Raw genomic sequence first — 21,185 nt, 5'->3', positions numbered from 1 at the left:
GGTATTATAGATCTCACACGCATTATCATGACAATGCACCTAGTAAACACCTTGCCCAGAACTTTCCAGACCAGACCTTTCTAAGTATAGTCTGGACTGACCTAAATAGACCACCTCAATATCTTCTCACCATTTAGATTGCTTTTCAGTGCTCAGAGATGCCTTGACCCAGCAACAGCTCTTGGGCTTGGTCAGAAAAGTTGCTGGGCAGAATTCCTATCTGGTGAGTCAGAAACAGGTCTATAAAGTTTAAGCAGTAGAGCTGAGATGACAAACCACCAAGGTTTCCGGCATATCTCAGTGGAGTCTAAGAGCACAGTCGCCATGTTGGAAAAATACTGGATAACATCCCTTGTGCAGAAGTAGGACTAATGAACAGAAGGAGGTAGGTTCTTGCACAGGGAGGAGGTGGACTTTCTAAGAGCCACAGCACCTTGAACCTGTATGTGGAGAACATCCTTGGGAGGTGTTCAAGCTGAGAGGAGGTGAGCATTTGCTGGGATGACAACTGCCACTGGGTGTCCTCTCAAGGGCAGAGTGTGGCCTAGAAGATCGTTATAATCTTCTCCAACTTGGACACTCTATGCCTTCCTATGGAAAACATTCAGCAGATAGAAGACCGTAGATATGATGACTTCTCACAAGGGATTTTAGTCAACAGCAGAGCCAGATGAGGGCAATCCACCGTTGCCAGCGGTTTCATGTGACTTTATTAAAAAAATAAACTTGGGGCTCTAGATAAATTTGAACATCTGTTCCTTACCACCTCTGCACATATGCTTACAGTCATCTTAAATTCATTTCATCCCACATCTGTCTCTTCATATTCCCGCCAAATCTGCTTTTTAGGGTGTTGTCAGATAGAGATACCATAAACCCAACCTCCCACATTAAGACATTTCGGTGTCTTAATTCTTCATCTATGCAAACTCCACATGCACTCAGTCACCATGCTCTGTTGAGTCTATCTCTGCAGGATCTCTGATCCCAGCAAAGACGACTTGAGTGCGGTCCTTAAGTCACGAGGAAGGAGAGCTAGTATATGAAATTTAGTTAATTTTACACCTGTAGTCTTTCATCTTTAAATCAGCTCTTGCCAGACCTGCTACAGAATACATCAGAGGGATCTTTCTAGTGTCAGTTCTTACAATCTTTAAGAATTTCCTTTCGATCTTGATAAAATCCCAATAGTTCATTTTTGCCCTTGCTTCCCTTGCCTTTGGTGATGTTCCTAGGAAGATGTTGCTGCGGCTGAAGTCGAAGAGGTTGCTGCCTGTGTTCTCCTCAAGGATTCTGATGGATTCCTTTCGCACATTGAGGTCCTTCATCCATTTTGAGTCTATTTTTGTGTGTGGTGTAAGGAAATGGTCCAATTTCATTTTTCTGCATGTGGCTGTCCAATTTTCCCAGCACCATTTATTGAAGAGGCTGTCTTTTTTCCATTGGACATTCTTTCCTGCTTTGTCGAAGATTAGTTGACCATAGAGTTGAGGGTCTATTTCTGGGCTTTCTATTCTGTTCCATTGATCTATGTGTCTGTTTTTGTGCCAGTACCATGCTGTCTTGATGATGACAGCTTTGTAATAGAGCTTGAAGTCCGGAATTGTGATGCCACCAACTTTGGTTTTCCTTTTCAATATTCCTTTGGCTATTCAAGGTCTTTTCTGGTTCCATATAAATTTTAGGATTATTTGTTCCATTTCTTTGAAAAAGATGGATGGTACTTTGATAGGAATCGCATTAAATGTGTAGACTGCTTTAGGTAGCATAGACATTTTTACAGTATTTATTCTTCCAATCCAGGAGCATGGAACATTTTTCCATTTCTTTGTGTCTTCCTCAATTTCTTTCATGAGTACTTTATAGTTTTCTGAGTATAGATTCTGTGCCTCTTTGGTTAGGTTTATTCCTAGGTATCTTATGGTTTTGGGTGCAATTAAGGAAACAGTTAACAAAACCAAAAGACAACTGACAGAATGGGAGAAGATATTTGCAAACGACATATCAGATAAAGGGCTAGTGTCCAAAATCTATAAAGAACTTAGCAAACTCAACATCCAAAGAACAAAAAATCCAATCAAGAAATGGGCAGAGGAAATGAACAGACATTTCTGCAAAGAAGACATCCAGATGGCCAACAGACACATGAAAAAGTGCTCCATATTACTCAGCATCAAAACCACAATGAGCTCACCTCACACCAGTCAGAATGACTAAAATTAACAAGTCAGGAAATGACAGATGCTGGCGAGGATGCGGAGAAAGGGGAACCGTCCTACACTGTTGGTGGGAATGCAAGCTGGTGCAACCTCTCTGGAAAACAACTTGGAGGTTCCTCAAAATGTTGAAAATAGAACTACCCTATGACCCAGCAATTGCACTTCTGGGTATTTACCCTAAAGATACAAATGTAGTGATCCGAAGGGGCACGTGCACCCGAATGTTTATAGCAGCAATGTCCACAATAGCCAAACTATGGAAAGAACCTAGATGTCCATCCACAGATGAATGGATAAAGAAGATGTGGTATATATGCACAATGGAATACTATGCAGCCATCAAAAGAAATGAAATCTTGCCATTTGCAACAACGTGGATGGAACTAGAGCGTATCATGCTTAGCGAAATAAGTCAAGCAGAGAAAGACAACTATCATATGATCTCCCTGATATGAGGAAGTGGTGATGCAACATGGGGGCTTAAGTGGGTACGAGAAGAATCAATGAAACAAGATGGGATTGGGAGGGAGACAAACCATAAGTGACTCTTAATCTCACAAAACAAACTGAGGGTTGCTGGGAGGCAGGGGGTTGGGAGAAGGGGGGTGGGGTTATGGACATTGGGGAGGGTATGTGTTTTGGTGAGTGCTGTGAAGTGTGTAAACCTGGTGATTCACACACCTGTACCCCTGGGGATAAAAATAGATTATATGTTTATTAAAAAATAAAAAATTTAAAAATTAAAAAAAAAGAATTTCCTTTCAAATCAACCCTTCTATCATATCTTATTCAAATTCGGAAGTCTGAACTAAAGCTGGCACCCAAAGCCCTTTCCCCTGCCACGCCCTGTGCCTCCGCTGGAGTCTACCTGCCGGGTCTCGGGCTCTGGCCGGACTCTGCTTTTATGTATGCTCTCCTTTTAGCTCTTCCTCTCCTTCTTAGCAACAACTTCCAGTCCAGATTTTAGGGCTGTGGGTGAAGAGATTCAATACTATACTGGGGGTGGCGATGAACATTGATCCAGTCCCTAAAATCAGTGTTCGGTAATAAGGGAACAAAAACTGCCTAATGGCTCTGAAAGCAGTAATTTACTATAGAGGACTATATTTGGAGGATGTGCTCGCCTTACTCTTCCCACATCAAAAGTAATAAGCTTCGGGGCGCCTGAGTGGCTCGGTGGGTTAAGCCTCTGCCTTTGGCTCAGGTCATGATCTCAGGGTCCTGGGATTGAGCCCCACTTCGGGCTCTCAGCTGAGCAGGGAGCCTGTTTCCCCCTCTCTCTGCCTACCTGTGATCTATATCTGTCAAATACATAAATAAAATCTTTAAAAAAAAAAAAAACATTAAAACTGGGGCGCCTGGGTGGCTCAGTGGGTTAAAGGCTCTGCCTTCAGCTCAGGTCATGATCCCAGGGTTCTGGGATTGAGCCCCGCATCGGGCTCTCTCCTCGGGAGCCTGCTTCCCCCTCTCTCTGTCTCTGCCTGCCTCTCTGCCCACTTGTGATCTGTCTGTCAAATAAATAAATTTAAAAAAAACATTAAAACTACCTATGAATCTTTTAAAAAATATAGATAGAATTTTGGAGAGGGACTCAGTGCAGTGAAGAAAAGGCCACAGGCAGTGGTCCACAGAGACGTGAGGCTACTTCGGTCAGGGAAGGTCAGGGAAGGCCTTTCTGAGGAGGTGACATTTGAACTGAATGTCAGAAAGAAGTCACCCCCACAGAGGACTGGGGAAGCTTCTAAGAGGAAACACCACATGCAAAGGTCTTGAGATGAAAGGGGCTCAGCGTCCGCTGACGGACAGAAAGGAAGCCGCGAGGCTGCTGTGTAGACGAGGTGGGGCGAGAAGCCTGCCTGTGGACAGTCAACTGTGGGTCACGCCCAAAGGAGCACTTGTCCTCACTTTCTCTCCTAAGTTACCCTGAGCAGGTGGTGGTGAAGTGGCAGCGTGTAGAGCTCACGGTGCCGTGAACAGGACGCCGGGGTTTATTCGAATTACAGTGGAAAGCCACTGGAGGATTTGAGTCGGGGCATGTGCTCTTCCAGCAGGCGAGTGACAAACACGCCGAGCGGAAGTAGAGGCCAGTTGGGAGGCCACTGGAGTAGCCCAGCAGAAGGACTAGAACCAACTCCAGGGTGGGCCAGTGGTCAAAGGTGGGCTGGTCCTGGGTTTGGGAAAGGGGACTGACCGCAAGTGGGTATGAAGGGTCTTTTTTGAGTGATGGACATTTCCTAAAGCTGAACTGGGATAATTGCACCACTCTGTAAATTTACTAAAAAGCACTGGATTTGATATTTAAAATTAGTGAATGCTGTGGCATAAAAATCCTATCTCAAAAAGCAGTTCAGAAAGAGAGCAGATGGGCTACTCGTCGTATGTACACTGCGGTTATGCTCTGCAGGCTAAGAGTGGGGATGCTTATTAGCTGCCTGGGTCCTAGAAGTCAGTCAATTAAACCCGAACACTGGTTCCTACACCACGAAAACTCCAAAGTGTGTTAATCTCAAGATAACTAGAGGTTGCTTTCAGCCAGATTTTAACAACCCCACACATGGAAGCACTTCTGTATCGCCTACTTTCCCTAGGTTTGGACCTCAATCCCCAGGTGTCTACAACTGTAATTTAATATACGTAAGTTGGACACCCATTAACGTATTAGCTAAGAACCAAAGTTAAGTCAGCTTTATTCTCTTAACCAGAGCAAACAAGTGATATATTAATGGGAATACAAATGAGAGTCCAAATACTGCTTGAAGTGTTAGACTAGTTCTTTCCTATGCACCTAATTTATTTTCACTTCTGACCAAATTCCTTTTTCAACTCTTTTCCTTGAGATTTACAGGGTTCAGGAAAATATTTGGTAGTCTCCACTGCTATTCCCATCACCGCCCCAGCTGGAGAGCTTTGAGATATCCATCAGTACAGGACGGATTTTAAGTGATGTATAACAATTAACATATAGATTAGTTTCCTGTAGTTGCTGTAACAACCTGCGACAAGCTTGGTGGCTTATCATAATAGCTATTTATTTTCTCAGTGTTCTGGAGGCTAGAAGTCCAGAAGAGTCTCGTAGGACTGAAATCAAGGTTGCTGGCAGGGCTGTGCTCTCCCCAGAGGCTGTAGGGAAGCATCGATTCCTTGCCTCTCTGAGCTGCTGTGGGATCCGGGCACCACTCACTGACTCCTGCTCTCATCACCCGGCTCTCTGCCTGTGGTGGAACTGCGTTCTCCTCTTCTGTCTCTACAAATCTCCTCCGTCCCTCTCTTGTGAGGACACTTGGGTTTGCGTTTAAAGCCCACCCAGATAATCCAGGAAAATTTCCCCATTTCAAGATCTTTGACTTCATTATATGTAAAGACCCTTTTTTCCTTATAACGTGTACAGGTTCCAGGGATTAGGACCTGATATTTCTGGGTGGCTCTAACTCAACCTAATGTACCATACGATTGGGGCCATCTGGTTTGGGAGTATGTGGTTCACAGAAGCCCGATTTAATAAACTGTGCAGTTTTGGGCGCCTGGGTAGCTCAGTGGGTTAAAGCCTCTGCCTTCAGCTGAGGTCATGATCCCAGGGTCCTGAGATCGAGCCCCACATCAGGCTCTCTGCTCAGCAGGGAGCCTGCTTCCTCCTCTCTGTCTCTCTGCCTGACTCTCTGCCCACTTGTGATCTGTCTGTCCAATAAATAAAATCTTAAAAAAAAAAACTGTGCAGTTTTAAAGCGCATGACTGCAACACACTAGACAACATCCAGTCTACTTTGCAAAAAACACAACAGTAAGGACTTTGCACGTGCCAAACAAACTGTCCATTTCTGCCCTCAACTTAATTGGAGAGGATAAGAATATATCTATGGCAAAACGAACATCTCACCTACAGCACCTTCCCCTGACCTCAAGGTACACCAAGACGCAGGAACAAATCCTGCAGCAGCCTGCGGGCTGATCTGGGGCCGAGTTCTGTGGAAAGGGCTGGCCTCGAAACGGTGACTTTCTGCCCGATGCCGGTAACGGGGCAGAGCCTTGCAAGGGCTTAGTGTCAGGTGCGGGGGGCGGGGGGCGGCGGGAAAAGCCTCCCGCAACACGGATCACAGTCCGGTTCGGGACGCCAGGCGGGCCCCGGTCTCCATCCCCGTGTCTTCCCTACCCCACCGCTGTCCGCGGAGGCGGGGCACGAGCAAGGGCCAACAGTAATGCGGGGCGGGCGCCGCGGTCATCACCCCGAAGCGGACCGTCTGGCGCGGCGCCCCCGCTCCCGGAGCCGCAGCCCGGTGCCCCGAGGTCTTGCGATCCCGAACACCGCAGCCGGCCTTTCCGTTAGACCCAATTCACCGGGCCTCGGCCATGTGCGAAACAACACAAAGGTCCGGAAGGTTCCAGAAACGAAGATGCGCCGCTGCGGGCCCCCCGGAGCACGACCCGGCCCGCACCCACCCGCCGCGCCGCGCCCGCCCCCGCCCCTGCGACCCGCACCTGGTCCTACGACCCCGGCCGCATCCCCGCGGCGGCCGCACCTGCGTCGACCCGGCGGCGGCGGCGGGGGGCGCTCTGCCGCCGCCGCCTCCGCGCCTCCGCGCCGCCCCTCGCGGATCCGGACTCGGGCTCGGGCCTCCGCCCGCTGCACGCGAGCCGCGCGGGCGACCGTTGTCCCCCCCCCCCCACCCCGGGCGTGCGTGGCGGGGAGTGGGGGGTGCAGGGGGCCGCGCCTCCCGCCCGGACTCCGCCCCCCGACGCCGTCGCCGGGGCAACCGAGAGCCATTCCCCGCCCCCACGCCTCCCCCCGCACCCCGCGGGACCGCCTGCCCCGGAGCCCCGACGGCGGGGGCTGCGTGCATCCCGCGCGCCGGCCCTGCCCCCGGCCGACCCCGACGCGGGCCTCCGCGTGTCCTCGCCGTCCCTCCAGGCCGCCCCCGTCTCTTCGGCCCCGGCGGGTCTCGGCGTCCGGCTCTGTTCCCGCTCGGCGCGCGCTCCCCCGCGCCCGCGGGCCGCTCCCGCAGCTGCCCCGCGGCGTCCTCAGTTGGCGCCGGCGCACCGCGAGTGCCGCGTCCACGCAGTCCCTCACGGTCGAGCCCCCCGGGCCTCCCGCTGCCTCCCCGTCCGCCCGCCTCAGCTTCTGGCCCTTTCTCCGCCCCCGCCCCGCATTTCCCCGGTGACCCCTTCAAGTGGACGGATCCCCGACTTGCAGCTCGCCCGGCCGTGCTGACCCTCTGGACCGGCCCGCAGGGTTCCAGCGTGTTCTCGGGACGCGACCCTCTGGCCCGCGGAGAGCGGTTTCCTCCGCGGTGTTTCCGCTCTCCTGTGCTGTCTCGTACAGACTTGACGGGATCCAGGGATGACTCGCTGAAACCTCGCGGGGCCGCCCAAGGAGCGCTCAAGTGCAAGGACTCCCGAAGGCCTGAGTGCGTGGACGCAGCCTGTTGTAGTACGATCGGCAGTCCCAGGACACAGGCACCTCGGGGGTAACTGTGTATGTCCGAATTGTCTGCAAATATGAATAAACCCTACATTGCTTAATGTAATTGTGGGTTTTAATAAGATAGTATCAAGTGCCACTAAAGATTGCTTTTTATCATAACTGTAATTTAAATTATTTCATTTATTGACCCAGAGAGATTTAAGAATGTCTATAAAACTAGGGTTTTTTTTTTTGTTTTTTTTTTTTGTTTTTTTTTTGGTTTTGTTTTGTTTTTTTTTTTTTAAGATTTTACTTATTCGGGGCACCTGGGTGGCTCAGTGGGTTAAGCCACTGCCTTCAGCTCGGGTCATGATCTCAGGGTCGTGGGATCAAGCCCCACATCAGGCTCTCTGCTCAGTGGGGAGCCTGCTTCCCCCTCTCTCTCTGCCTGTCTCTGCCTACTTGTGATCTCTCTCTCTGTCAAATAAATAAATAAAATCTTTAAAAAAAAGATTTTACTTATTCATTTGACAGGGAGAGAGAGAAAGAGATCACAAGCAGACAGAGGCAGGCAGAGAAAGGGGGAAAAGCAGGCTCCCTGCTGAGCAGAGAGCCCAAAGCGGGGGCTTGATCCCAAGACCCTGATCATGACCTAAGCTGAAGGCAGAGGCTTAATCCACTGAGCCACCCAGGCGCCCTAAAATTAATATTTGAATAAAGAATGAAGTCATAGGTATTACAGGGAAAGGTAAATCCTTTTAAATTTTGGAGCTAGACAGAAAGCAATTTTTAATTTTTTGTTTGTTTGTTTTAATCCTTATTCCATCAAAGCATGAGTGTTCTTGGGGTGCCTGGGTGACTCAGTGGGTTAAGCCTTTGCCTTTGGTTCAGGTCATGATCTCAGGTTCCTGGGATCAAGCACCGCGTTGGACTCTCTGCTCAGCGGGGAGCCTGCTTCCTTTTTGCCTTCTTGTGAAATGTCTGTCAAAAAAAAAAAAAAAAAGGCATGAGTGTTCTTATGGCAAAAAAAAAAATATTTTGGTTACTAATATACGATTTCCACTGGAGTCTTATGTTTATATTTTTGTGCCAGACCCTAAGAACTAAGAAAGTTCTTTCTTTCTTTCTCTCTCTCTCTCTCTCTCTCTCTCTCGCTCTTTTTTTTTTTTTTTTGAAGTCCTTAATTAGCATAACGTGTTAATTAGAACTGTATAAAACAGTTTAGGAGTGCCTGGCTGGCTCAGGGGAGCATGTGACTCTTGATCTCAGGGTCCTGAGTTCAAGCCTCAGGTTGGGTGTAGACATTACTAAGGAAAATAAACTTAAAAAAAAAAAACCCTATTTAAAACCACATATATGTATGAAATTATGTGCACTGAATTTTCTTATACGATTCTCTGCATTTGAAATGTCTTGAAGATTTGCTTCTCAGTATTTTTTATACTGAATTAAAAAGAGTTTCTTAGCTTTTAAAAGAGAGAATTTAAAGATGAAGGGGTGCAGGTTTCCTTCAACATTCACTCAGACATTTCACATATATTCATAAAGTGCTTATCACATGTCGTGTGAAGGTGTTGAAAATATAGCCATGAACCAGATAAAGTCCCCCTCTTCATGGAGTTTGTATTCTTGTAGAGGAAGAGAAACAGTGCACTAAGGGACAAAGGGACAAGTTCAGATACGTCTGACAATCATAAGTGTTATGGAGATGGTAAGGAAATCAGGGAGTGGGGAGTGCGTCAACACAAAATGACCAAGTCTTTTTAAAAATTATAAAAAGAAAAGAAAAGCGTTTTATTGGAGCTCCAGTTAGGACAGCCGCCTGAGATGCACTATCTGCACAAAGAAGAGAGTGCTACAGGAAGAGAATGCTCGGTACGGAGTTATATGTGGATTTTTTTTTTTCCACATAAAGAGTTGCAAATCATCATGATGAAGGACATTCCAGAAAGTTACAGGCTTTATGTTACGTTTTTAGTATGTGCAAGGCTGTATGACTTTAATCTTACAGGAACCAGGAAGGCTTTTTCCTTTTGCCTATCTTCATGTTTGGAATGCTCCTTTTTGGTTATATTTTTAACAAAACAGATGCACAGTGTGTGGTGTGGGGCAGAAAGAGCCCATGCTTGGTGGTTTTGCCAAGTCATTTCATTTTCACCTTGGTGATGTTGAAGTATAGATTCCCTGGGAACCCAGGAGCAGGACCTGCAAACATGGAAAGTTGAAAATGTTATTATCTTATCCGAGTGTGCTCTGAAAATGCCTCATTGATAAAGTGACATTGAGCAGAGACATATGGGACTGGAGGGAGGAGCCACATGAGAACTGTGGACAGAACTTCCCAAGCAGGTGCTTGGTGTATTTGAGATGAACCAGGAGGCCAGTGAGGCCTGAGCAGAGGGCACCAACAGAAGAAGGTTGGGGTCCTAGTCCCATAGGGACCAAGTCACCAAGAGCTTTTTAGTAAGAATCCATGGGTCCACGTTAGTTATTTACCTCCCTTCATTGGGTTCCTAATCTGGACCAGACTCTGTGCTGGGCATTGGGGTTGGTGGGGGAGGGTTTATAAAGAAGCTTCCGTTTCTGCCTTCAAGGAGCCAGTATCCTTCTTACTGCTGTCCCCCACATGGCTGCTGGCCTTTATGAGGTACAGTAAAGAAGGGTGGGTTGATTCCAGGGTGGCTCAGGAATAAGGAATCCAGATCTGGTCTGAGCTTTGACACTAACTCTATAACCTTAGGCAAGCCATTTAACATTTTAGAGTGTTAGTATTTCCATCTACCAAATGTTTTGGTAGATGTAGAAATCATTGCAAGACATTTTTCTAACTAAAAAACCAAAGTTTGATTCTATAAAACCAAAGAATTGTATCCTAGTAAAAAGCATTTATTAAAATTGTACCAGAAAAGCACTTCATACATCACTATTGTGATACATATGTAGGGTCACTTAAAATTTAATTCATGATTTGCTTAATTTACGAAAAGGCCTTGTCTCGTGAAACAATCAGTTTTGTAAATAAGTGATAGTTTAAAATACATAGCGTAGATTATATAATTTTTCTTTTACCATTGTGTTTCCTTTATAACTTTGAACTTGAAGATCTTTGTCAAAGATGTTCAAAACTAAATGCAATGCCAGACCGTAGTGACACAAGAGCTTGGATTTTTAGGGTAGATATTTTCCCTTTCTGATTATGCTTTAAGATTTCCTATGCTAAGTCTTACCTGACAGGCAGATTTCCCCAGTGTGTGGTACAAAGTGGACGCATAGTAGTGACTCAATATACAGTGGAAAGGAAGTACATGGCAAATCATCTCCAATAATTTTTGCAAGTTGATAGGGTATACAATATTAAAGGCCATATAGTTAATTTCTGACATTCTTCAGAACATAAGAAATATATTTAATAAGAAAGCTTGAATTCATTCAGCATATTAAACACCCACTCTTTATCAGGAACATCATTGAACAAAACAGACCAAACCCTGTCTGCAAGGAAGGAACCTAACATTCTAGTGGAGAGAGACAGGTCATAAATATTCATGGTGGCCTAATTAACATATTAGAAGGGGTTAAATATAGTGGGAGCCAGCAAGAGGGAGTGTGGGATAGAGAGAAATTTAAATAGAGGAGGGAAGACCTACTCCTTCCCAGGAAGACTGTGAGTAGTTTTTTAGGAACATTTTCGAGCAGGGTGGACTGAGAAGATGACCAGTTTCTGACTCGGAGATTTTTTTTTTTCAAAAATTTTATTTATTTATTTGACAGGCAGAGAGAGAAGGGGAAGCAAGCTCCTTGCTGAGCAGAGAGCCCTGAGCTGAAGACAGAGGCTTTAACCCACGGAGCCACCCAGGCACCACCAAATTGCGGATTCTTTGGAAATGTCTTTCTTAAAAGAAGACTTCCATATACTACCCTAAATGCAGTTTCTACTCTTTAGAGTTGAAGTTTTTAAAATCAGCTCTATTGAGGGGCACCTGGCTGGCTCAGGTGATTAAGCATCTGACTCTTGATTTCAGCTCTGGTCCTGAGCGAGGGTCCTGGGGTTGAGTCCGGGGTCAGGCTCTGCACTCAGCTGGGACTCGGCTTGGGATTCCCTCTCTCCCGATCCCTGTCCCCTCCTCCTCTCCACGCTCACTTTCTCTCTCTCAAATAATCTTTTTATTTTTTTTTTACATTTTTTTTTTAAGATTTTATTTGTTTATCTGACAGAGAGAGAGATAATGAGAACAAGAACACAAGCAGGGGGTGTGGGAGTGGGACAAGCAGGCTTCCCGCTGAGCGGGGAACCAGATACCTGGCTCCCAACCCAAGACCCTGGGATCATGACCTGAACGGAAGGCAGACACTTAACACCTGAGCCAGTCAGGCACCCTGAAGTGAGTTAAAAAAAAAAAAAAAAAAAAAAAAGTTCTTGAGTTTGTTTGTTTGTTTTCAGGACAATTTATTTTACAGAGGATTGAAAAAAAGGGGGTAGAAGTAGGAGAAAGATGTCAAACAGGAAGTAAAATAAAGGCAGATCACCTTTTCTCCTCTAGGTATGTTTTTGCCCTTGAGGCCAATCTCCATCATCTCCAGTGTCTTTGAAGTTGTCTTTGTTTCTTCCAAAGGAAAGAAAAATGTTATCCTTTATTATAACCATCCAGTGTTTCTGTTGAGTATATTAAGATCTTTTACTTCTTATCTAAGAAATAAAATAAGTGAATGGATATATTTCTACCAGGTTTTATGTATTTTTATTTATTTATGTATTTGTATGTATTTATTATTTATTTTTTAAGTGCAGGGATCAAAACCACGACCCCAAGATCAAGACCTGAGCGGATACCAAGAGTCGGATGCTTAACCCACAGAGCCTCCCAGGCACCCCCTCCACCAGCTTTTAAATAATAACCTACCATAATAATTCCTGTATCAGTTGTAGCTTCGGTCAGGGGTCTACTATTTAGAATACACTGTCAGGTCTCCTTTGGTTCTTTGTGCATCTGCTATGTTGTGGCCTCTACCCAGAGCCTCCTTGCTCAGGAAGGGTAAGTGATGAATTATGAACCGATTATTTATAGTATCATATTTAGCAACGTTTCTTTACCTTTTACAAGTGCTTTTTAAAAAAAATCTTATTGTAGTAAAATGTACACAACACAAAATTTACCACTTTAGGCATTTTTTAAAATGTAGGCCCCCCACGGAGTGCCTGCATGGCTCAGTGGGTTCAGGGTTTGCCTTGGGTTCAGGTCATGATTCCAGGATCCTGGGGTGGAGCCCGGCATTGGGCTCTTCGATCAGCGGGGAGCCTGCTTCTCCCCCTCCTTTTGCCTGCTTCTCTGCCTGCTTGTGATCTCTCTCTCTCTGTCAAAAAAATAAATGAAAACCTTAAAAAAAAAAATAGGTCTGACATGTGGAGCCCAACAGGGGGTTCAAACTCATGACTCTGAGATCAAGACCTGAACTGAAACCAAGGGTCAGAAACTCAACTGACCGAGACACCCAGGCGCCCCCCACTTTAACCATGTTGAAGTGTACAGTTCAGTGGCAATAAGTATATTCACACTGATTATAACCGTCACCACCATCCCTCTCCAGAACTTTCATCTTCCCAAAGGAAACTCTGTACCCATTAGGCACTCACCCCCCATTCCCCTTTCTCCAAGCCCTGGCAACCACCATTCTACTTTCTGTCTATGAATTTGGCTACTCTAGGTACCTCAAACTCCAACACATAGAGTTTCATAGTATTTCTTCTTCTGTGTCTGTCTTATTTCCCTTAACATGATGTCCCCCAGGCCCACCCACCTGGTAGCATGTGCCAGAACTGCCTGTGACTTTAAGGCGGGATGATATTCCCCTGTATGTATACACCGTATTTTGTTTGTCCATCCGTCTGTTGACTGAGTCCTTGAGTTTTCTTAAAACTAACTTTATTGAGGTGTTCATTTCCATTTAATAAACTGTATCCATCGAAAGTGTTCCAGTTGGTGTTCAGACGGACCTATACACCGTGGAGCTGTCCTCTGTCAAGACACAGAACATTTTGATCATTCCCGAAAGGTTTAAGCTGATTGTGTTTTGATAGTTTTGCAACAACCGTTAGGACAGTCAGTGAAGCAGAGGCTGTAAGTTGACTCGCTGACAACCATCTCTCCTCTCTAACCTTCTCGGAGAATCTCGGTTGTGTTTGAGCATTCGGCATGGCCTTCTCTGCACTGCTTGCAGGGACGTTCTAGCCGAGAGATCCTGGTCATTTTAAACTCATCTTTGGGCTTTCATTTCTCTTGCAAGGGACTGTTTTCAGGGGAGATTTCTTCGCATTTAGAGGTCAAGGGAGGTCTGCTGGGAAAGTCATCCTTAATTTTAAGGAGACACACAAAGAGATGATTCTTTTTGCCTCTAAAATGTTGCCCAAAGACTCTGAAAACTTTAAAATAAGCCTGTGTTTTGTCTGAGATAATTCTGAGACATCTTTTCTAAGAAAGACTAAATAACCTACCAAACCTCAAATTTATTATCCTGCAGTTACTTTAATGATCACTTTGTGAGCCTGAAAAGCCACTAGGTGTCACTCCTACTTTATTTTCAGAGATAATCCAGTGGCATTTTCAATCTTGGAAATATTAAATTCAGAGGCATTAAAAATATCCATTAAGTTAAAAGGTTATATTTCACATGACTGTGAAAGGTTAAAATCAAGATATGAGAATTCTGAAATGAATACATTAGTTTTTCTTTAAATGACATCAACTAGCGTGATGCATGGTTTCTGAGTCAACACAGTGATTTAGGCAAATCACATTTAAAAGCGTTCAGTATAGGGATGCCAGGTAAATGGGAGAGTCAGTGTGACTGAAATATTTTTCACCTGGGACCAGGCTCACAGTAACAGAGCAACATGCCCTCAGTTACCAACAGTGGGAATTTTTCATGTGGAGGCAAAGTGAAGTTGTGAGCTGTGTTCAATCTCTCTGTCGTGAAGAAAGGATTTGGTTAAAAATAAGAGTAGTTTTGGGGCGCCTGGATGGCTCACTGGGTTAAGCCTCTGCCTTCCACTCAGGTCATGATCCCAGGGACTCAGGTCATGATCCCAGGGTCTTGGGATTAAGCCCTGCATCAGGCTCTCTGCTCAGCAGGGAGCCTGCTTCCACCCCCCGCCCCCTCTACCTGCCTCTCTGCCTACTTGTGATCTCTGTCTGTCAAATAAATAAATAAAATATTTAAAAAAAAAATAGGAGTAGTTTTGAGAGTTCCTTCCTACTCGCTAGCTGGGTTGCTGCCCCATTCATGAAATGTTGAAGAAAAAGCCAATTTGGTTTTTATAAAAGGAGTAATTCTGAGTTAGAGGAAGAAGGAAGAAGGGAAGTCGAAGGAGAGACGAGAGAGAGAGCAGTGGACAGAGAGAAAATAGGATGGAAGGTTTCATTGTGTCTCGCGTCGAACTCTCTCAGCTCTGAGTAGCAGAACCCCAACTCCGTTGTGTAAAGGAAAAATAAATAGTTTTTTATGATCTCCTGTAACCAGGAGGAGTGTGGTGGCTTCGGGGAGGGATGCGTCTGGGGAAGGCAGCAATTCTCAAAGTGTGGTGTGGGGGCCTCAAGGGAGACACTGAGACCCTTTGGGGTTCATAAGGTCAAAATCATTTTCATAATAACTAAGACACTGTTGGCTTTTGTCTGCTTGTTCTTTCACAAGTGTGTCGCCGAGTTTTCCAGAGGCTACGGGACTTGCGATATCAGACAGAATGCAGAAGTGGACAGTGGAATCCAACAGTCTTCTACGAAGCTGGCCATTCAGGATATTTGCAAATATGTAGAACAAATTCCTGCTTCTCAGTGATTTTTCTGTTTGAGAAAGTATAGTTATTTGCAGTAAAATATGTTAGTCCATTTAACATATGATGCCTTTTCTATTTTTAAGTGATACATATTTTAAATGTTCTTTTCTGTTTTATTTTTCTAATATAGTAAATACTGATAGATCTATAAACACACATCAACAAAATTTCTGGGGAGTCCTCAATAATTTTTAAGAGTGTAAAGTGGTTGGGGCGCCTGGGTGGCTCAGTTGTTTGAGCAGCTGCCTTCGGCTCAGGTCATGATCCTGGAGTCCTGGGATCGAGTCCCACATTGGGCTCCCTGCTCGGCGGGGAGACTGCTCTTCCTCTGACCTCTCCACTCTCACACACTCTCTCTCTCTCAAATAAATAAATAAAATTAAAAAAAAAAAAAAAGTGTAAAGTGGTCCTGAAACCAAGAGGTTCAAGCATTGCTGGCTTTGATGAGGTAGAGTTGGGTGCAGGCCTCAAGTGGTATCACCAAAACAGTTTCCATATGTTGAACTGATGTCCTAGGTGTTGTCTTCCTTCTCAAGCTTGTGATGGCAGAGATGACCTCCAGCAACTCCAGGACTGTTCCTATCAGCCCATAGGAGATAGTGTCCCTTTTTTGTAACTAGTAAAATTTCTAGCTATTACATTGACCGAGCTTGAATCACGTGCCCTACCATATGCCAATCATTTGAGCGGAAGGGCAGTCGATGCCTGGATCAGATGTCCATCCTTGGAGCCCAGGAGCAGTGTCAGCCCACCAGCACGCGGCAGGATAGGTGAAAAGAGTGGCTTTCAGAGAGAGACTGAGCAGGAAACAAACAAACAAACAAACAAGCCCTTCTTCAGAAAGCCTGAAGCTGAAGCCAAAGATTTAGAAAGAAAACTACCCTGTTCTCAGTTAGAATCCTGGCCCTTCCACTGTTGGCATCTTGAGACAATAGGGCTGCTTCTCTCTTCCTGGGAAGGAGTGGGGGGTCTCACTTCATTCCCTGATTAGATTTTGGGTCCCAATCACATGCTCTAGCAGAAGTTCTTCCTATGAATTAGCAATGCCGGCCACATAGAAATTTTCTTTTTGCCATAAACTCTGCAAAAGACCTACATTAAACTGAAATTCCATCTCTAAGTGTCTGAAGATGTTAATTTTATGCTGTTTGCAGGATGACTCCTATCAGATCATTTAACCCTTTCATGGCCACCTTGTGCCTGTCTCCAAAAACAAGGATATATTCTTTGAATCTGAGCAATGCAAGATGGAGAAAAGTTGTTCTAACGCCCATCTATCAGTTGCTATACTATATATCTACCAAAGAAATTTTGACTTTTTTTTTCAGATTATATATCAATTTTCATCAAATATTTAGGTTACAAATATCTTTGATGATAATACAGAGTTTTCATCGGTCCGTGAACATCTAGTTGTATTCTTCATTGCTTGCCTTTCTCTTTTTTTCCTTTACCTTTTATTTTTAGCTTCATTACTCTTAATATTAAATGTTGACTCTGTAAAATGTCATTTATTACAAAATGAATTAGGAGTCAGATTGTAAGTGCCACAAAAATAATTTAAAAATATTCATTTACTTACGACACTAACTGTACACACACACACGCATGCACTTTGAATAATCAAGTGAAAGAAAAGCCAGTGTTTCTCCTTTTATTCTTAATTTATAAATTAAGCTGCAAAAGGAAGCAGCAATAAAAATTGCATCCATTGCTATTAACAATCAGGGTTTTGAAGGGGTGGGGGGTGGGAGGTCGGGGTACCAGGTGGTGGGTATTATAGAGGGCACGGATTGCATGGAGCACTGGGTGTGGTGCAAAAACAATGAATACTGTTATGCTGAAAATAAAAAATAAATTAAAAAAAGAATCAGAATATTTGTCATATACTTTGATTTGGTACACTTTATGCTTCCACTAAAATACTGCCATTACGTAAAAACGAGATAGTACCTTTTTTGTTGTTATTGAGCCCTTCAGATGAGTAAGCATCCAATAATAGTTGTGTGTTGTACATTATTTGCATACTATGTCTGCTTCTCTATTATATTCTCGTTAACTATAAGTACAAACATTCCAATTAAGTTGATACCAAAACCCAGAGTAATTTTTAACCTCAATTTTCCACATAATTCACAGTATTGCATACTTTTTTCACTCTTTTTTTTTAAATAAAGATTTTATTTATTTGAGAGAGATCACAAGTAGGCAGAGAGAGAGAGGAAGAGAAGCTGACTCCCCGCTGAGCAGAGAGGCTTCATCCCACCATGACCTGAGCCGAAGGCAGAGGCTTAACCCACTGAGCCACCCAGGCGCCCAGGACTGCATACTTTTAAACAGAAAAGGTTAAGCACACATATCCCTTGGAAATAATTCCAGATCGTTCCTATAACTTAATTGCTGAGCCGCTTTGTACCATGTGTAGTTCCCTTGCACTGTCCACGTTTTTAATAAAATGCAGCAATGCTAAATTCCATACATTACCAAGTTGCACTGACAACCTTAAACTAGAATAACATTCAGCTGCGAGGACCCACTCCTTGCCAGGAATTAAGTGCATTCCGTCTGGTTTAAGGACTAGGTAGCAGCCTGGGCCTAGGTAACAATGAAAAGAGAGAAGAAAGCTGCGGCTCCTTTGTTCGGCGTCAAACGAGCAGGAATCGGATGGGCGAGTCCGGGTTCAGGACGAGAAGCGGGTCCCGTAGGACGCTTGGTGTTTTCTTCCGACAACAGCAGGTAAAACCCCGTGCCAGCCCCGCGTCCCTGGACTGGTCCCAGCGCGGGGACCGGCCGCAGCGCCCGGAGTTTTAAAAACTCCAGAGGCTGGGTCGCCCCCAGACGCTCCGCGGTAATCCGCGCGGCCCGGGCTGTGCTGCGTCCTTGCTGGGCCGCGGTGCCCCTGCCCCGCGCGTCCGACGTCCGGCGGCTCCCGCGCCGCGAGCCTGTGCGGGCCGCGAGCCTGTGCGGGCCGCGAGCCTGTGCGCGCCGCGAGCCTGTGCGGGCCGCGAGCCTGTGCGCGCCGCGAGCCTGTGCGGGCCGCGAGCCTGTGCGCGCCGCGAGCCTGTGCGCGCCGCGAGCCTGTGCGGGCCGCGAGCCTGTGCGCGCCGCGAGCCTGTGCGCGCCGCGAGCCTGTGCGCGCCGCGAGCCTGTGCGGGCCGCGAGCCTGTGCGCGCCGCGAGCCCGCGCGCTCCGGCTTCCCTCCGCGGCCGCGGGGCAGGCAGGGGGGCGGCCCCCGCTCGCCCTCCCCCTTCCCCCTTCCCTGCTCCGGGTCTCGGCGGAGACGCGCGGCCGCCGCGGGCGTCCCCGAGGACACCGGGAGGGCTCAGCGGCCACCGGGTGGGTCTGCTCCCCTGAGGATTCATTTACCACGCGGCTTTTTTGGGTTGTTTTTTGTTTTTTTTCCCCTTTTCTGTCCATTCTGCAAAAACTTTTTTTTCCCCCAAGAAACGCGCCGCGGACCGACTGCGGAGAAACTTCAGCGAACAGTGTGCGCGCAGCGGCTCCGCCCGCGGGACGCGAGGGACCTTCGAGGCCCGGGGCCGGGTCGGCGCTTCCTCCGAGGGTCCTGCGGGGGCGGGAGGCTGTTGTGAGGGTCCGGCTCGCGGGGGGCCGGGCGGGGTCATCCATCCGGACTCGGGGTCGTGGCGGGGCTTTCCGCGACCCTCCGGCTAGATGGCGAGACCGTTCAGATTTTCTCTGTGAAATACACAGAAAGAAGGTCGGCGGTGTGGGCGCCAAGTAAAGGGGTCTTGAGAGTGACCCAGAAAGAAGGTTTTTGTGGGTTTTTTCCCCACACGGAGCGGGGAGACGTATAGCCCCGCGGGGCCTCGGCGAGAGCCGGAATCCCCGGAGCAAAACTTACGCTCCAACGCGCGCAAGGGAAGGTCCGGTTCGCGTCTCGCGGTTACGCACGAAGGACTTTTCCTCCGGGAAGATCGCGTCCCCGGACCCCGCTCCGGCCGGCGGGTATCTCCGAGGCTGGGATGCGGCCCTCGGCACCGGTTCCGGCTTTCAGATTCACTCGAGGGACCCTGCGCTGGGCGCGATGAGGACCCCGGAGAACCTGGAGGAGGCCGCTGGCCCGCGGACCGCTCGCGGCACCCCCCAGGGCAGGTACCTCTACCTGGAAGCGCTGCTGCAGGGGGGCGCGCCCTGGGGCTTTACTCTCCAGGGCGGCCTGGAGCGCGGGGAGCCGCTGATCATCTCGAAGGTCTGTTGCTCTTTGTGCCCGCGTCTTTGTTCGCGTGCGTTTTCCCCTTTGAAACGTCTGCAGGTCGGATAGAAACGCAGCCATCGTGTCGGGGGTTGCTTGAATATTGCCTCATTGGCCGCTGCACACCCCTCCGATGGCAGCTGGCAATACTCTGTGTGGCTTGGCGTCGGAAAGAAAAAAAAAAAAATGCGTCTAGTCCATGTAGTCTAGGAAATCCCTGGGGGAGAATGTGCTTGCTCAGTGGGTCATCTTTTTGTGAATGAAATAGTGCAAAAGCAGCTACCACATGATCTTTCCAGTTGTAAATCAGATTAAAGATTAACAAGGCGGTGAGGGGGGTGGCATGCTGTACGTTTATGAATGTGTTCCTTTATTGAGCATATGACCAGAAAAATATCTGCTCTTTCTCCCGCCCAATGAGAATATCTAGCATTCCGGAATATTTTAGAATTTCTTTATAATTCTGGAATAATCGATTACATAAATATTATTTACTGCTTTTTGCACACTCAGAAAGAAGTAAATCAACTTTCTGTATAAATTGAACGCAAAACACCCTTTCTGCCTCTTTTCTTTACCTATGTCTTTAAACTAACTTTTAAACCTTAGTCTCCCGTGACATGCCTCAGTTCTTTTTCTTTGGTATGACTGGGAATACCCACTGAATGAATCCCCCCCCCCTTTTTTTTTTGTATTAGTCTTCATATTTCTGCTTTTCTCTTTGACTACAGAGATTAAGAGAGATTACAGAAATTTCTTTTAAAATTTCAGAATGTTAACTGTCTACAGCAACAGAACATAAATGCTTTTTACACATATTCATTGCTTAAGAAACATTTGCAATTCGGGGGTAAAAGTTTTTTAGTTTGAGGGTGGGAAAGGGATAAATATGCCTTTTGCCCAAGCTGTGTTACCTGTTTAGGTTAGTTTTCATATCCCCAAAACTGTATTTTGAGAGAGATGGAAATGGATTCTTACTGTAGATAATTGGTTTCTAGCAGGCAGCCAAGAGTGTAAGGTTGCCTTACACTCTTACCTTACCTCACCACTGTAAGGTTTGTGGCTTTTTCTTGTCTTTTCTAAGAGAACAAAAGGTATATGTATACCTATGTGTATCAGTGAGGAAGGCATCCAGCTGTAAGTGACCGAAAACCTGACTGATAGTGGCCTGCGTAAATGGGGGTTTGTTTTTCTCATACTTCAAGAAGTCTGGAGGTAGGCTGCCCATGCAAGGAGCCACAGTTCAATCATATCAACATGGACTTCAGTGATCTCTCCACTCTGCCATCCCTATGACCTTGGTTTTTGTCCTCATGGTTACATGATGGATGCCGCACCTCCGGTGTTGCATCTTTATCCTGGGCAGGGTTTTGGCTTTTTGTTTGGAAAGAGACAGACTTTTGCTTACATCTCATTACCCAGAAGTGTGTCACATACATCTCCTCAGACCAATTCCTAGCCAAGGGGCACGAGGTTATCATGACTCATTTAGACCAGCAGGATTTCTTTCCTGTAACCTACTTTTCCTGA

General features: G+C 46.4%; 3 protein-coding genes across 26 annotated transcripts in view; 1 reads left to right on the top strand and 2 right to left on the bottom strand.

Moving 5' to 3' along the window:
* Positions 1-7,501, bottom strand: part of CCDC158 (coiled-coil domain containing 158) — a 100,404-nt gene extending 92,903 nt beyond the window's left edge. For 11 of the 21 annotated variants that reach the window (XR_014310699.1, XM_082726972.1, XM_082726962.1 and 8 more), the window contains exon 1: positions 6,693-6,839. The gene's annotated coding sequence lies outside the window, so the exon portion shown is untranslated. Of the gene's footprint in view, positions 1-130; positions 1,164-6,086; positions 6,646-6,692; positions 6,840-7,423 lie in introns of those variants that run through there. The other 10 variants (XM_082726977.1, XM_082726982.1, XM_082726983.1 and 7 more) reach the window with 6 other exon arrangements.
* Positions 6,413-15,609, top strand: LOC309863913 (uncharacterized protein; the record flags this gene model as incomplete). The annotated part of the gene is made up of 3 exons (XM_082729154.1): positions 6,413-6,839; positions 6,916-7,678; positions 15,301-15,609. The coding sequence occupies 3 exons, from the start codon at positions 6,413-6,415 to the stop codon at positions 15,419-15,421; spliced, it is 1,311 nt and encodes a 436-aa protein (XP_082585280.1). The 3' UTR covers positions 15,422-15,609.
* Positions 12,037-20,206, bottom strand: LOC309862770 (uncharacterized protein). Of its 4 annotated transcripts, XR_014310701.1 has the most exons (4): positions 19,305-20,206; positions 17,396-17,501; positions 13,411-13,628; positions 12,037-12,218 (listed from the first exon to the last, which is right to left on the bottom strand). XR_014310701.1 is itself a non-coding variant. In XM_082726999.1 (2 exons), the coding sequence occupies exon 1, from the start codon at positions 19,734-19,736 to the stop codon at positions 19,347-19,349; it is 390 nt and encodes a 129-aa protein (XP_082583125.1). In that variant the 5' UTR covers positions 19,737-20,206; the 3' UTR covers positions 18,692-19,138; positions 19,305-19,346. The 4 variants fall into 4 exon arrangements, 1 of the variants encoding a protein (XP_082583125.1); XR_014310702.1 differs by lacking the exon at positions 13,411-13,628; XR_014310703.1 differs by lacking the exons at positions 12,037-12,218; positions 13,411-13,628 and adding an exon at positions 17,081-17,282.
* Positions 20,207-21,185: the final 979 nt, after the last annotated feature.

This window comes from Mustela nivalis (genome assembly GCF_964662115.1).
Source record: "Mustela nivalis genome assembly, chromosome: 4".
Taxonomy (NCBI): domain Eukaryota; kingdom Metazoa; phylum Chordata; class Mammalia; order Carnivora; family Mustelidae; genus Mustela; species Mustela nivalis.
Note: the sequence above shows the minus strand (reverse complement) of the source record. Positions and strands in the feature narration are given on the sequence as shown.